Source organism: Ceratosolen solmsi, unplaced genomic scaffold (assembly GCF_000503995.2).
Source record: "Ceratosolen solmsi marchali unplaced genomic scaffold, CerSol_1.0 scaffold6, whole genome shotgun sequence".
NCBI lineage: Eukaryota > Metazoa > Arthropoda > Insecta > Hymenoptera > Agaonidae > Ceratosolen > Ceratosolen solmsi.
In genome coordinates, this window is record NW_011948414.1 from 9,393,690 (window position 1) to 9,412,599 (window position 18,910).

The window sequence follows — 18,910 nt, forward strand, 5'->3', positions numbered from 1 at the left end:
GGTAATTAAAGGATTGAAAGCATATTAATCAATATTAACCAAACCTAGAATATTACTGGTGCAACAATTCGGTGAGAGTAATTATATCTTATGCTATGTCTTTCATTGATATCCGGTGTACTTGCCGACACTTAGAAAACTTGACTCCTGGGAACGAGCATTTCGATGCGCGCAGGCGCGATTTTTAAGTTACAGAGCAAACCGGCTAAGCGAATGCTATGAATGTTAGTCATGTTTCTTGCCTTGTGATAGTCGCGCCATTTCACATTCCATATACACTGCTTGTAAATTGTCCTGCTACGATTAAAAATGTTATTTATTCTGTTATTGATATCAAATTAGTGCAAGAAGTTTGTTTTAGCGGTGCAGAGTGAGCCCGTATTATTTTTTTTTTTTTCGTTTGTGAATATGAAGGCATACAATGTCAGAATAGATAGATTTCACTCTAAGTCTATAAACTTTTGATCAAATACGCCAACTTATCTTTGCATTCTGTGATTAAAATAACATGTTTAGTATGTGAATTGAAATTTAATTTTATTAACTTGTGAGATTTAAAGTAAATTTTTAATTCGACACAGATCTTCGTTTAAAACGTTAATATTTTTAAATTAATAAAATAATTGAAAAATAAAGTTATAAAATCATTAAAACGTTTTAAATATTAAGTCTAACTAAAAATGTTATCGATAAGTAACGCGAATTCCAATCGAATCAAATTGGATTATACTCGCACTGAATAATATCTGACTTTTTTTTTCTTGTAAATCAGTGATTTTCACGCTTTCAGATTTAGAAACAACAGAATCGCAATTTATTTAAGATTTTTAAAAAATAAATCAAGAAGAAACCTTAAAGTTGAATAAAAACGAAATATTATCATATACAAATATAACACTTTCTATAAATCGGACTAATATTCAAATTAATTATTTAAATTCTGTGTTCTAATTTTAAATTAGAATTAAATGGCGATTATTGGTGTGAATATTATTATTTGTATCGTTTTTTAAGTACACATTCATGTATATATATAATAGATAGAATTAAAAATTGTTGCACATTATTCAATTATTATACAAATAAATAGGAGTAAATTAAAATTTTTCAAACTAGATAATGAAAACATGAATTTGCCTTTAAAAAATATTCAAACTTTTAGAAACATTTTTTTTTTATTAACATAACTATTTGCTACTTATTTCCAATCTAAAACAATTTATTATATTTTTCACTTAATATTTTACTTCATTTGACACGTAATGAAATAATCGAACTTTTTATTTCAAATAATAGATATTAATTTAATATTTATATTATAGTGTACTTTAATATGTTTTTTCTATACATATTCTTACAAATTGCACTAAATAAACTTAAATTACTACAAATATATTTCTAATTTCTATTTTTGTTTAACATTTATAATCCGTTTTCTTTTTTAAAACTATTTATTTCATTATTTACAGATAAGCATCTCAAATTAAAAACAAAAAAAAAAGAAAAAAAAAACGGAATATGCAAATTGTATAATTTTAATTATTATATTATAGTATAAAATATAAATATAAATATAGTCAATACAAATTAATCGAATAGTTTCAGTATTTAATGATTTGCATTACATTCGTAAATAGAGCTACACTGACTTGAATTTTAAGACATTAAAAACTCCACAATATTGTAATTTATTTACATACCTTATATCCTACATAAATTAATAACTTCATATATATAATCCTCTCAATTATTAATAACAAAAAATAGAATAAATTACATTGAAACTTTTTTCATAAGTTTATTTGCAAACAAATAGATAACCTCATTCGTTTTTGTTTTTTTTTTTTAAAGAATAAGAAAATATACGATATTTTAAAAATTTATTGACTTGGCTTTTTGATTACTGGACTATTATTGTCTTGAGTCAGTTATTGCTTAAATGAAATTAAAAACAAAGAGCAAATCTATTAAAATATAAACAGTGTATAAATATTTAATCAAATATCTTAGGAGAAAAAATATGTAATACTAAAAAAGTATCATCGAATGCAATGTTTTCTAGTTTCATGTTCTTTTACAAACTTACACTCATAGTCACAAAACTAAAGTTTTTGAAATATTTCAAACATGATAACGAGCATATTTAATCAATTGATCAAATAAATTATATATTAAAAAAAAATTGATATTTACACTTTAAATTTCAACATTGATCCATTTTAAAATTTCAATTAAATACATTTGTCGAAATTCAATTTAATTTATCAGAAACTAAATATTATTGAGTTATAATTTTAATTTATAATAATAATTTCGATGTATAATATGCATAATGCATAATGTCATATTCGAAAAAAGGAATATAAATTCTACATTATTTAAATTCTTAACATTATAAAGTTTTTATTATAATGACTTTTTAAATCGAACGAATAAATTAGATTAAATTGTACATAAAAGTTAAATAACAAATGTAATAGCAGCACTTTATTAATTAAAGTTATGAAATAAAGTTAATTGATTGATTTCTTATTTAAATGCTTAAAGAAATAAGTAAAGTACAGCATTTTCTATTGAATTTGAAACAAATTATAAAACCAATATAATATATAAAACGATATAATATATAAATATATAATGTGATTAGTATGAGAAATATATAAATACGTAGAATATATTAATAGCAGAGTTTATTTAGAGAAGTTTTAAAAAATTAAAATTAAAATATATAAGTAAAAAATATAAATACAATTAAGGGTTAATATTAATATTTTTTGATTTTCTAATAATATTATATTTCTATATATTGCTAATTCAATTTTTTATCAAATCAGATATTATAAAACAGATTATTTCATAATATTAATTTTATTTTTTATGAATATTATTTCACAATTAAAAAAACTTTCCTGTTTAATAATTATTCACGAATAACATAAAAGTAATTTTTTGTAAGTTTTTTATCATAATAAAAACTTGACTATATCGTATCTTATTATTTAATATAATATATTGCATAAAAATCATTAAAAAAATATAGACGTAAAGATCGTTTTTTCTAAATTCCATTAGAACTTTTTAATTCCTTTTAGAATGTATACGTTAAAAATGTAAATTTACAATATTTTGAATTATTATAGAATAAAAATTTGTTATCGTATTGATAATTTAATTTTCTTCATTATTATTTGTGAGTATTTAATAAACTCTTATTAATAAATAAAAATCGAAATTCTTTAGTTTCAAAGAATGATGAATAACGTATTCGCTAATGAACATAAAAATTTTTATTCTTGATAATAAGAACATTCACAGAATGTATATGACTAAAATATAAATATGTTTCAATTTTTAGTAGTAATTCCTGCGATATTTTTAACATAATGAATAAAAATATATGTGAAAATTATATTAAAAGAACAATATATCAGGCAATATAAAATATGACACTTTAGTCATTAAAAATGTACTTGTTTTAATTGTATCTGAAGCAGTAATTAGCAATATAGTTTATATAAAAATGCAATTATTATATATATATATATATATATATATATATATATTTGATTTAATGATTATAGTTGAATTAATTAATCAATGTAGATTTATAAATATAAAATATAATTAATTTTGTTTAAACTTCATTGGTATTGTACATAAAAAGTATATTGATTATTTTATCGACAATTTATTTTGATTAACGTATTTCAATGTTTACGTTTAAGAGATTTAGTATATTATTTTTAGTTTATCATTGGCGTATTACTTTATTTATGATTTAATAAAAACATATTTTAAATACTTATATTTAGATGTTTCAGTAATATAATTTTATTTGAATTATTTATTAATTATTATTACTTAGGAGAATTTACACTTGAATAATTTTTCACTAAGTTTAAAAATCACCTTTACGTATGGTGATTAATGTAACTTAATAAATTCTCTCTCTCTCTCTCTCTTTCTCTCTCTCTCTCTCTCTCTCTCTCTCTATTTATTTATTTATCTGACTCTTTATTTATATAAATAAACAAATATGACATTGCTTTAAAACTTCATAGTTTGGTATTATAATATCTATTAACCATAATCTTTCTGCAGTAACTTATATATTTGAAACAAGTAATACAAATCGATCTTCTTGATGAGAATTTGATAAAAATTTTCGAAATTTCGAAAAATAACTGATAATTGCATGCTGTTTTTTAAACGATTGAATATCCGCTTTAATAATTGCATTGAATATTTAATATTCATGAAATGAGAACAACTCGGGAATCGAATTGTTGTATCTACACCTACAAAAATTATGTCAGTAATAATGACAGCAGTAACAGTTGAAAACTACTTATCGACAGAATTATAAGCATTGGAATTTGATACAGAAAAGTAAGGACACCAGAGAGTAATAATCAAAAGCATTGAGATCGAAGGCAGAATGGATGAACTAGTCGAATTATTTCTGTTTTGCGGAGTGATCTATTATCTTCTTAATTTTAGGTAATAATTTAACATAAAATGTTCGGTCATTTATTTCCGTGGTTAAATAATTTAAACTTGCGTTATTAAAAAACATATTAATATATTTAAAAAATTTGAAATTCATTATAATATTTATTCTGTTAGAAGATTCTTTTAGACATGTAATATTTATTAAAGAAAAAAAATTCTTTTAAATTTCTTACAGAAACAGCAATTCTTTAAATATTGATTTTAAAAATAAATACGTCACACTTAGGTGCTATAAATATGAAGAAATAACAGGTAGATAAAAAATTTACAAATAACATAATAATATGTATTAATATTTAAATATCAATATTTAAATAATATTATAAAAAATGCCTGTTAATATTTTAAATAAAAAATTTTTAAAATTTCTTAAATTTAAATTTCCAATTTTTCATTTTCAATAAAAACTGAAATTTACCTCATTAGTTTTGCAAAAAATAAAATCAACATATAAACATTAGTGTAATATCCATATCTACAACAATTAAGTTTGTTTTTAATAAGGAATGAACATGTTTTTTGCATAAATTCAAATATTTATTATCATCGAACTATATCGATTTACAATAAAAATTTCAGTAAAAATACAAAAATTTTATTTTTTTTCACGTTGACAAAAATTAAAATGTTATAATTATGATTTAGAATAGTGATATTAAACAATACTGTGAATAAATAATGGATAAAAAGAAACATCCCTTGTCAACATACACTTATCAAATTTATAAAATAAGTGTCATTAGTTACTATTTTCAATAGCGGTAGTAATTTCTGTAGATTATATTTTTGAAAATTCGGTGGATATATTTATTTTAAATTATTTATAATAGTGTATTATTGATTGTGTATTATATATAATAGTGTATTATGAAAATACTATTGAACGTCCGTAAAATAATATAAACTGTATATGTTTATTTTAGTAAAGAAAAACGTTTTTTTCAATATATAGTATTGAAATTATATTTTAAAAAAATAAAATTTTATTTTTATAGTTTCACGTGAAACTGATTTTAAAATTTTTTATAATTAATTTCAAAGCAAAACAATTCAAAACAAAATCAAAATAAACAGTCAAAACACCCAAGGGAATAATATTTTTTAATGTAATACGTTAATTACTCACTTATAGTTATTAGTGCATATAGTACATTATAGTAAATATTTAAATATAATATATATATATATATATATATTATCAATTTAGTAGTAAAACTTATAAACAATTTCAACAATCGTATGATGTTTCAAAATACATTTTATTATTTAATGTAAAATGTCGCTTAAAGCAGTATTAATAAATAAATTTTCGTGGCAGTGGAGAAAGCAACACTTAGTTAAGAAGAGAAACTCAATTTATTACATTAATTGATAAACTCGTGCATTCTTCCTGAACAATTTATAAAAATGTTATGCTTTGTATAATATCTATTTCCTTTATATGCGCTTGATGATTGATTAATTGCGTTCTGTAAATTTTAACTATTTTTGTATATTTTAATAAATCTGCTGTTTCGTGGAAATACGGAATATATTTTAATATTGACTTTATACGCATATTTTACAGCATTATAAAATATGACAATACTGTTTTAATTATTTCACTATCAAGTTTGAGATTACATAAAAGTAAAAGTGACTAAATACGTTTATCTTTCAACGTTTTTGTATTAAAAGTAAATACAATCAAATGAAGAATACAAACTTTCGAAGTCGTGTTATAAAGTTGTATGCATATTTCATTATTAATTGCTGTTATATAAATATACGTATAATTTATATGCTGTATTAATAAATTAAGGAACACAAATTCACTGTAACCTATGCAATTAAAAGTTTGTAAAATTAATGTAAATATTACCATTGAATAAATGATGTTTATCATTTATTATGATGTCATCTTAAAATTATATATTTAATTATTTAAAGAACAAATTTATTTAGTTTATTGAGTTTATTAGACAAGTACAAGTTTATTGAGACAAGTTTAGATGTGAAATTAAAATTTGCTAATAATTTAAAAAATATAAAAATATTTACGTTAAAAAATTTGTTGTTTAATTGGTGTATTAGATATTATTTTTTATACAAAATTAAATTCTCTTTCTCAACTCTATTAGTAAATATAAAAAATTTGCTGTATATAATGATAATTTTTATTATGCATCTAAGTATATATTAAAATATATTAAAATATATTATACGCAAATATCTTAGGACTAATGGAAAAAATAATTCATTTTGTATATACAACTTCTACATACAAATGCTGTATATAATTTGGAAAAATCTTTAAAATGAAGAATTGTTACAAATTTAATTTTTTGCTTTTACTTCTTTCAGAGCCACTGATATGGTGGATGTAATACAAAATCGGATTCAAGAAGTCTATGCAAATTGGGAATCCAATAAAGATTCAAATATATTATCTTCTAACAATGATTCAACAGTAACTTCAAGTGGTAAGACATTAAGTACTTTATTACCTACAACTATTATATTAAAATGTAGATTATTAATTATGACTGTCTTTATATAAATTAATATAAGTTTGTGAAATTTGAGTTTTTCAAATTTGTAATTATTAAAAAATCTTTTATCTCTAATTATGGTTTCTTCAATAGCTAAAATTTAAACATACAAATCAATATTTGATGTTAAGCAAATTTCATTATTTTATGACATATGATAGATAAAGATATAAAACTCCTGTAAAAGAGTATACAATTAAATCGATCTATTCATATCTTTTCGTGTAAGTATTATTACTTACAATCATTAATTATATTTCACCACATTGGTAATTACTTTTTTACATACGATCGTTTAATATTAATTCTCAATTGATTATTTATAATAAAAACAATCGAGATTACGTTGTATTTAAAAACATGTCGGTATTTAAGTATCAATGTTTTTGGTAGATTTAAGCGTAAGACTTTATTTTTTTGTTTTCTTCATTAATATCTGAATACACAATCATTTAAGTTTAATGTTTAATAGAGAAATGTGCAAACTACCCTAATTACGTCAAATTTTAAATAAATATTTGTTAAATAATTGAAATAAATATATAATGTATATATTATATATTTTCTTTTTATTACTTTTTATTTAAGTTTCTAGAATGAAATATAATTTTTATTTATTAATTAATTTTCTTACATTCAAGTAAATAATTTTTTTTTCTTTTTTTTTTTTTTTGTAATATTATCTATCTTTACAAATAATTTTACATCTATTTTTTCGTTATATTTTGGTTACTATACATTATTGAACAATAATATATTTGTAATAAAACAATATATAGCATAAAAAGAAATTGTTTATAAAGCATAATAATGAACGATTTTTAATTATGTTTTAATAATATATTAATCGATACTTTACTACTTTTGTTACATAGTTAATTTTTGTTACATAATTTGTACATAAATATCAATCCACTACTTCTTTCGTTTTTACATCGAAACACTTTACATTTATAAAAATTACTGTCACAATAATAATTAAGTTAACTAATCGGTGAAAATATCTAAAACCAATACCATAATAAAATAATAATTTTATATATTTTATATTATATGGTTATGCATTAAACATATGTTCTCACATTTTAAATATTTCACATAACATTACTTGAAATGTAGTATTTTATTATATGATATACCAATTTATATAGTCATTGTTACTCATAATTATGATTTAAAAAAAAAGAAAGTCTAACCGTATGCGTATAAAGAGTAATCAATACCTAATACAATGATAGATATAGAAATATCTCTCTATAATAGACATAGAAATATAATTTTTAAACTCTGGTTCACAAAAATATATAGATATCAATCTTAAGTATCTACAAAATTGATACACAATTGATGATACACAAGATCGTAAATAAATTATTCATTAAGATATAAATATTAATAAATATGTTAATAAAATAAAAAATAACAAATATTATTATCATGTACATATTTAATTATATACATATATTAATTATATAAATGAGATATATTATATTTTCAGAACCTCAAAGAGCTGGATCGCTTATTCAAAGAAAAATTATTAAAAACAAAGAATCTTGTCGAGTAATACGTAATAATGCTTTATTTCGTATTAAGGAATCTGAAGTTTCAATCGCAGATCCAACTAATAATTTATCTTTTTTATATTACTGTTGTAGTAGTTGCACACGAACATCAAGGGTGAGTCTAAAAATAATTTGTAGATAACAATTATAGGATAACAAAATTAACTATTTGTGTTCATGATTTATCGAAGTACAAGTAGTATTTATCAACTATTTTTTGAGCATAACAATTATTTTATAATTTATAATATTATAGTCAAATATAACTAGCATATCTTAATAAGATGAACAATTATATAATCGCAGAATGTATAAACTATATATAATGCATAATTGTTATTAATAAAAGTGTTAATAAATATTAATATCAAAAAATTTCTCCAGTTTAAAATTTTTTTTAAACAATTATTTTAGTAATTTAATATTTGGAAAATTTAGTATATTAATAGTTTAATAGTGAGCATTTTCATAATTATCTCATTAAATTTTAAACTACGTAGTTGATAATGGAAAAATAATATTGTTTTAATCCACAACCACGTAAGAAGTAATATATTTTTAAAAAAATACGATATAATTTAATATTAATCAAAGGTGGTCTACATTAAATTTGGCTTTGTATAACCATCAACATTTCGTAATACTACCGCTACAGTCACTTTGTTTCCAGCATTTCGAGTATTAATATACTTTTTCATCATATATAATAAATATATTGATAATATATAAAAATAATTTATTAAAAATTGAATAAATATCATTAAACCTAAAATGTTTAATAAATTTAATACATCCTCCTAATTATTAATTAATGATGTTACTTAAAAAATATCATATACAGCATCAATATCAATATCATATATTTAAATAAACTTATTTCTTTGACTGTTATATATGTTCAATAATATATACTTCAGACTATCTATTATGATAATTAGTTAATGATATATGTTGATTTTTTAAGTATTACGTAGATATATTAGCATATTTGCAAATAATTCAACTGAAAATAAAAACACGTGTAAAATAATTTTGGAAAATCGTTAAAAATTCAACTAAGTATTTACAATTAATGTAAATAAAATTTCTTTAATTTAGTTTAAATTGTAATATTGATATAAAACGAAAACACATTTTAATATAAATGAAATAGTAATTTTTACATAAAACATATATATTCATTATAAATTTAATTATCATTTTACTTGGCGCGATCAATTTTGCATGAATATTACAACCAATCATCTCATTTTGTATTTATTCATTAATTGATTGCCAATTTCAACTATGAACGAAAAAACAAAATCTTAAACCAAAGAATTAAAGAGAAATGTAAACAACTATTACCTATATAACTGAGGATGTGTCCTAAGTTATCCACCATCGGTCAAGTATCAAGCTCAACTCTGAGATAGATTTATCCTGGCTTTCGCTATTTTTGCAGGTGTGCTAAAAATAAAAAATTATTTTAAGTAGTTTGTGAGATCGAGTTAGCAGTCTTATACCTTTTATAAAGAAATAATGAAAATCACACTCAGTTCGTCGCCTACACTTCCAACACGAATGTATGTTTAGAACATCGTAATAAAATAATAATAAACAATAATGTAATGTAAAACATCACTATATTTCGAAGTTATTTTGTGAAATGTACAAATTCATTTCGTGGTTTTTCATTAAGAACTTCAAGTTGACTATACACGTGTACATATTTTTATACAAATGTAATAAATTTAATTTACCATAATTAAAAATAGACTGTGTATACAATGTATATATAAATACATATATACGTACATTATATAATAATTTATTATATTATTTTATTTTATTTCCTAATTGATAGTGATTTTTTATTATTCAAATATTATTTAAATTACAGCTAAAAAATTAGTATACATATGAAAATAAGTGGACAGGTTTAAAGTGTTTATTGTGTAAACTATACAAAATATACCATAAACTATGTGTGTATATAAATATATAATACAATTTATGACAATTAAATTCACTTATTTTCTACATTACTAATATTATTAATAATAATTTATCGATAAATTTCATTTCATTTCTAAGAAAAAACTGTGTGTGTATATATGTAGATAAAAAAAATGCGCGTATATATATATATATATATATATATATATATATATATATATATATATATATAAAAAACAAAAAAAGAAAAATATATACACTATTAATGACAATTAAATTCACTTATTTTCTACATTACTAATATTATTAATAATAATTTATCGATACATTTCATTTCATTTCTTAGAAAAATATTATGGTGCCATTACATTGTTTCAATATTGTTAAAAGATCAGGAAATACTAAAGAAATTAGTTTAGATAATGAAATTAAAGGAATAGATTAACAGCTTTTGTTATACAAAGCGTACACAGTTCAATATATTAATTAATAAGTATTTCCATATATTATACATATATGCAAATATTATTTTCAATAAATATATTACAATTTTATTAAAAATAATAATAATTTATAAATGTTTACCCTGCTTGATAGACGATAAAATTAGATAAATATAATATTTTTAATTAAACAAAGATCTTAATGTAATTATTTTTTCCCAAGCTCAAATTTAATATAATACTCTAAAACAAATTTATTGAAAACATAATTTTAACTAATATTAGTCTTATTATTGGAAAAACTAAATATTTTTGTATAAAAACTAATATAATAGCATTGATCTAAGTATTAAATCGTGACAATTTTCGTTTAATTTAATAAATAATTTTGGCGTATTGATTATTGTTTTTATCGTTTTATATTTGTTAATATCATTTATACTATTAGTATAGATGAATTAAGTGTATATACAATTTATATCTGAATAAATCATGAATCTAAATTAATTTTTTTAATATTTAGCTTCGAAAAATGTAAGGAATAATTTGAAAAAATTTTAATTTCATTATAGAGAATTAATCCCTTAAATATCTATAATTATATTATCATCAATTTTTTCAAACTACAAAAGTGAAATTACTAATATAATACTTTTCAATTGTTATTCTATTATACTAACTTATTATTACTTCCTTTTAATAACAACATCAATTAATCAAAAGATACACAGATACAATATCTTTATCTTCAAAGAAATTTGTTATATTTTTATATTGTAAATGTATTCAAATACACGAGAACAAACAGTAATTATCAAATTTATAATTTTGAGGCATTTAAGCAATTAATATGCACGTAAATATATTTATTTACAACAGTATGTTTATACTAATATTCAGAATCTATTTATATTTGTATTCATTATGATTATTATAACTGCTACTTTTATTTTCTAAAAAAGTAAATCAACTAATTTTAACTTTGGAATAATTTATGTTTGAATTAAAGTATTTTTAACAATATAATCACTAGTACAAATTACCTATTTATTTACAAATTACCTATATTTAATGAATAAAAGGATTGCTAATTTGAAGTTAGTTAAAAATGAAAACGTATGAAGATGAATCATCAGGAGCTTTTGAAAGATGGTTGAGAAAAATTGTTGTTACTGGATATTTAGAATCTTCGAATGTAAGTGTCAAAAAAATTCCATTGATTATAAATGAAATTCATAATCTTTTTAAAATTCTCACAATTCTAACTATTAAGGGTTGGCAATAATTAATTAAAAAGCTGTTGCATATTTTTAAAATTATCCGTATATTGTTAATGAAATTTATTATAATTTATGTATTTAATTAATTAAACATTCTTGTGAAAATATTATTTCTTATATTTTCAGGGTTCTTTAGTCAATATAGCAACAAAAAAACATCGGTCAAATTTGTCGAATCTCCTCGTTGTTGAACAGAAACCAAATATTTTATCTAAAATTTTTGGACATATATTTCAAGTGTACGACTTTAAAAAATATAATTATCCAAAGGTTTCTCATGTTGTGAGTTAATTAAAAGTTTAATAATATTTTAATATTTTATCATAAAATGATATTATGTACGGTGGCAATAAAATATGAATATACTTGAGTGTATAATCAAAGCATTAAGAACTAAAATTAGGTATATTATTTATTTAAAATAATTTTGAATTGTTATTTGGCGAATGACTAATGCAAATATAAAATTATTTATTACAATTGTTCTTATAACAGTAGATGCCAAATTATTGTATTCTTTATTAGAATCTCTATTGTTTTGCAATATAAATAAAATTATTGATATTTTATTTGCCTACCAAACATTTCTTTTGCATATCAGATTGAGGCATTTATACTTTATATTTTGCAAAAGCAGGTACTCAACGACGACAGATTAAAAGATGCAATACGCCAGACAGCACGAGACATTTCTAGAGCTGACGGTTCATCCGAGGATAATGCCGCATCCAAATTGGAAAAGCGTGCACGCTCGATCTTACAAAAAATGCAAAGTACGTTGAGCGATTTACTATTAAAGATAACTGCGTGGACGCTGTATAAGTTGCTGCCATTTTTCTTACACTCGGCCAGTGTTCAGACTTGTCATATTGAAATGTTGCAAGAGGCTAATAAAACCAATCTACCACTAATATTTATGCCTCTGCACAGAAGTCATTTAGATTATATAATGATTAGCTTCCTCACAGTCACAAACAATATTAGGTCACCATTGGTAGCTGCGGGTGACAACCTACGCATTCCGTTATTTGGGTGAGTTGTGCTTTCATGATTCTTAGAGGGCATTAATAATATTATCCCTTTTATAAATATTACTTAGATACTCATTATATTTGCCGAACATAAATTCATGTCACTATATTTAGTATTAAAGTCTAAATTAAAAATATTTTGAAAATAAATTTATTTTGTATCTTTGCAGTGCCTTATATCTTTATATTTTACGTTTGATCCTACGATCGTTTCTTTTCATTCAATTCCAGACATCAGTTTATATAGCATTTTAAATAGAAAATAAATAAAAAGTCGTAGAAAATTTTTTCGATAAAATAGCTACCTAATCTCCTTAATCAATTAAAATATAAGTTAACAATTATTTACAGAATACTAGACAATCGTCTATATAATATAATGTCATCAGTTGAAAATATGAAGTAAAAATGATTTAATATATAAAATACAATATAATTATCTACATAATCGAGTGTTATTAGTTATTGTAAATTTAAAGATTGCTAAGAAAGTTTTTTTTAATCTTGTATAATAGTATATATTTTACAAATATATAATTTATTTTTGGAATTGTTACTTGATAATTTTAACTGATAAATATAGATATATTAATAGCAAAATAAACTTTGAATAATAATATACTGCAATTGCAATGGTTTCAATTGTTTATTCTTGAACATAGGTAAATAAAAAAAAAATTAACATACATATATAAGCTTTTAATTACTTTAAGTATATTTTTTCTTATGCTATTAGATTACATTCTGAAATAATTACTTCACATACATTCTTAGATTTGTAAGCTTAATGATATACAAACTACGATATGTCCAAGTTAGATAAAATATTATTGTATTTTTATATTATTTTTATATTATGTGATTGGTAAAATTTTAATTATCATCATATTGGTTTACTTATAATTTCATCAACGACTATTATTTATAATTTTCAAAAGTTCGTATTTATGAATTACAAAATTTATTTCCTTAAATAAGCAAGTACTTGAACGAAAACGTTTTTTATAAATATATTTAATTAGTAAAGTGATTTTTAATATTTTTACCGTGTCATTGTTAAATAAATATATTGAATAATCGTATTATTCTTCTAATGTAGTATTTTCATTTTTATGAATCATACTATCTACTCAAAATATTTTAGAATAATGGTGGTAATAATAAATTAATTTTTTTAATTAACCGTCACCTTCACACTCTATTATTATTATGAATAAATTTTTTCATTAAAAATGATTTATCTGAATATTTTTATTGTATTTATTGTACTTTTTCGTTACTTGCGAAAATGCTTCACAATAATTCCTGTCGAGAAATATATATATATATAGTAACACATATACGACATCATATATAGTTAGACACACTCCTTTGTTAACGGACATAATTAGTAATTAATGTAATACGAATCAACTGAATAAGTATTCTTGTTAGTTTAAAAACCACAATATTATATCAACGTTTGGCAGACTTTTGGCCTTCAATTGCAGATTTGTAAAAAAACCATCGAATTACTTTATTACCAAAATTAATTACGTGTAACATTTATTTTTAGGTGGTACGTTTTTTGACAAAACTAAAATACGATGCAACAAGTATATAAATAAATAAATTAACATTTTACTTTAATTAATTTTTATTATAGAGCATAGTAAAAAATCTTTATATATCTATGTGAACAAAACTGAGTAGTAAAAATCATGAATTTTACATTTGTTCTTGTTTTTTTTTTCTTCATTTTTTTCATTTCAAAGAATTTTACTTGATTTTGAAAACGACATAGAATGCCATTAAACATATGGAGCACAATTTTAATTTGATAATAATGTGCGTGTGTATATAAAAGTATTGCAACATTTAATTTTTTAATGAGTTATTTCAAATCGTAAAAATAGCATTATAAGTTAAATAATAGAATAGCTTATAATAGAATTGTAAGAAATATATTTTATAACAGTCTTCACCATCGAATTATTTAAAGGTCAATTTAAAAATTTCCAATATGAATTCATGTTTTACATCAAATTATGAAAAATCTAATCGCACAATTATTTTTAGACTTTTATGCTTTCAGAATATTTACACATAATCGTTTATCTGTTTCAAGGTGGCTCATGAGCGGGCTCGGAGCCTTTTTCATTAAACGGCGTATGGACCCCATAACCGGTAGACGTGATGTCGTATATCGTGCAATTCTGCATACTTATATAATGCAGTGTCTTCGTGCCGGTCATAATATGGAATTTTTTCTCGAGGGCGGTCGTTCACGTACCGGAAAACCGTGTATGCCCAAAAGTGGAATACTCAGTGTTATTGTTGATGCATATATGGATGGTACAATTGAGGATGCACTACTCATTCCAGTATCTATGAACTACGAAAAGCTTGTGGATGGAAATTTTGTAAGGGAACAACTTGGTATGTCTAAGAAAATGGAAACCTTTGGCTCAACCATCAGAGCTATCTGGGCTACTCTAAGGGGTAACTACGGTATCGTTAAAATTGAAATTTGTCAGCCATTTTCCTTGAAGGTTAATTTAAAAACTTTTTTACTCATAATTTTTACAATTAAATAATTATTTTTTATTGAAAATATTACAAAGAAGAAAAAAAAACATTGTTTAATTTGAACATTTTGTTGTTTGTGCTATTTTAAAGTTGTGTTTTGAAATAAAATATTAAAAATATTAAATGAATTTTATTACTACGCAGATATTCCTTAAAATTCATTATATTTAAATTAGTATTAAATAAATATTTTTGGCTTGTTTGATAATTCATTTTTTATCATTTTAGGAAATGCTAAAATGTTTCCAAATGCAACAAAATAAAGTAGGTCTTCCTAGTCCGTCACAGAAACAATTGAAAACAACTACCTCTACATCTTCGTTATATGGAACCGATATTGTTATAGAAGAACATAGACAATTAGTTGATATGATAGCGCGTCATGTTATTTATGGTATATAAATTATTATTTTTAAACAGTAATCGAGAATAAAATGCACACGTTTTCATATTTACAATCTAATCCTGATATTTTGTAAAAAGTATGCTGATTAATAATTTATGTCCACACTACGTTGTAATATAAAATTCTATCAGATTTCATTCAATTTTAATTTATATATTACATTATTTCAATTGTTCCCTACATTCAATTTGTCAATGGAATTATTCATTATTTATAGATTGCTCAAAATCGACACCTATTATGTCAACTAATATAGTTGCTTTTCTACTACTTAATAAGTTTAGAGATGGTTGTACTATAGAGTCACTGATAGAAGCTTTTGATGAAATGAGACGTGAATTTGAACGGGCTAAATGTGATGTTGCATTTTGTGGGGAAACTGTTGATATAATTAACCATGCTGTAAGTATGAGAAAAATAAAAATTAATAGGATCACAAGAATCTTAATTATATTATAATATCCAATATATTAATTGCACTATTTATCGTAGAAAAATTTTATAAACTCATTTATTGTATATTATCCAACACAATAATAAATACAATTATTATAAATATTTATTTTTTAATTTTTATACAGAATATTTCATCATATACATCATCAATATTAATTATATAAAATAATTAATAACATTTCAATTTAACGACAAGAATTTAGTAAATTATATTGATATTAATATTTATTTAATTTTATCATATGATTGATTAAAAAATTATTTTTCAGACCGGAATTCTCGGGCCAGGCTTGATAAAACAGCAGAGACAAGACATAATCGAATCAGTCGATAATCAGCCCAGAAAGTTGAAGACGATTATTGTTATTAAGCCTGTGTGCATTCTACCAAATGTGATCGAATTAGCCTATTACAGCAACACAGTCATTTTACATTATTTAATGGAAAGTGTTGTAATTACATCTCTTTATGCTGTATTAAAATCGCAAATGAACGATCCACAAGCAATTATTGATAACGATATTACCATTTCACAAAGTGTTTTAGTAGAAAATGCCCTTGTTGTATGCAATATTTTAAAATATGAATTTATATTCTGTAAACCTTGTCAGAATCTTGAACAAGTTATTAATGATACGATAGATAATTTATTGATATCAGGCATTATTATTAGGATGGAGGTAAAATTTTATATTAACATTATACGGTAAAAAGTCATTTCTTGTATATTAAATATATAATTCTTATCGTTACAATTGAAAGGATGTTCTTTCAAATCAAGAAGTATGGAATCAAAACATTTCAAAAGATTTGGAAAATAGATCTGACGAGGAAAACAGTATACATAATGTTAATGAAAATGTACAGTTTAAAGTAAGTAATTTTCAAAAAATATTAATCATCTAGCTTTATAATTATTTATGTATTTAATTGCTGATAAAGAAATTCCCATTTTACAAAGTGCTTTAGTTGAAAATGCCTCCTTTAAATAATAAATAATAAAATAAATTATTTTAGAATTTATAAAATTCGATGTAATTTTTAAATAAATGAAAATTTATTGTAATTCTAATATTTATTATATTGAAACCAATAGTTTGATTATAAATATATAGAGATAGGGTGAAAAATTAATATAAATTATTTATTAAAATATGTACTTATTTATTCTTTAATATCATACAGTAACAGAATTATTATAACTTAATAATTTATAAATCAAATTAGAATACTTTAATTTTGAAAAATACTAGTTTCTAAATAATTATTTTCATTTAAGTTTTAAATATAAATTCAATTTAATTTAATTATTATGAAAAGATACAATTATGTAAAGATGTAATTTAATTCCGATTATGGGTTGATAAAAGATTTGTAAATATTAAACTTTCCCATGATAAAAAATAAAGGTTTATATGTTCGAATACAAAAAAAAATATCAAAAGAAAAAACTGAGATTTACATTACAGCTTAGCTTAATTTCGGAACATTCCAAAAGAATGGAATTTCTGCACATGTTATTACGGCCACTAATAGACACTTATGTGATAAGCGCTTTATGTTTAAAAAAACTAGTCGAGAAATCTATTTCCGAAAGAGATTTCATACAAGAAATATTGAATGAAATTAAAATAAACATAGATCAAGGAATCGTTAATTATGGTAAGTTTTGTTTTGTTTTTTTTTTTAATTAATAATTGTAATAAACCACACAAACCATAACTTTATTGTCAAATATTCTTTATTTTTATTTTATAGGAGAAAGTTTAAGTGTCGATTCAATTAAAAATTCATTAAAACTTTTCGAAAAAAATAATATTCTAGAATGTCAGTTACAGAAAAATATTAAAATTTATTATTTAAATGAAGACTATGATAATGATACAGCCACTAATGAAGTCTACGAAGTGCTCGCAGCTTATAAATGGATGAGAAATATCGACTAAAAGACTTATATTAAAAGTTCTTTATTATGTATTGGTTCCTAAAATTTTGTGAAATATGAGAAATGTTAAAATAACACTTTTTTCATATTGGAAGAAATGTCGATAATAATCAACCGTGTATAGATAATTGGATTTAAGTCCAAAACGAAAATGTATTATTAGAATCATTAATATTGTATAAATTTATTTTTTCAATCGAATAATTTAAAATAGAATGGTTAAGAAATTTTTAAGACT

At 21.8% G+C, this 18,910-nt stretch overlaps 1 protein-coding gene and 1 long non-coding RNA gene across 2 annotated transcripts; both read left to right on the forward strand.

Annotated features, from left to right (window-relative positions):
- The first annotated feature begins 249 nt into the window (after positions 1 to 249).
- On the forward strand, positions 250 to 4,133 carry LOC105367996 (uncharacterized). The gene is made up of 3 exons (XR_913085.1): positions 250 to 370; positions 1,091 to 1,092; positions 4,102 to 4,133. It is a non-coding gene; the product is annotated as an uncharacterized LOC105367996 (long non-coding RNA).
- Positions 4,134 to 4,140: 7 nt separating this feature from the next.
- On the forward strand, positions 4,141 to 18,901 carry mino (glycerol-3-phosphate acyltransferase mino). The gene is made up of 12 exons (XM_011506877.1): positions 4,141 to 4,500; positions 6,856 to 6,974; positions 8,542 to 8,720; positions 12,393 to 12,548; positions 12,904 to 13,298; positions 15,405 to 15,828; positions 16,094 to 16,259; positions 16,489 to 16,673; positions 16,997 to 17,407; positions 17,490 to 17,600; positions 18,197 to 18,389; positions 18,486 to 18,901. The coding sequence occupies exons 1-12, from the start codon at positions 4,439 to 4,441 to the stop codon at positions 18,671 to 18,673; spliced, it is 2,589 nt and encodes an 862-aa protein (XP_011505179.1). The 5' UTR covers positions 4,141 to 4,438; the 3' UTR covers positions 18,674 to 18,901.
- Positions 18,902 to 18,910: the final 9 nt, after the last annotated feature.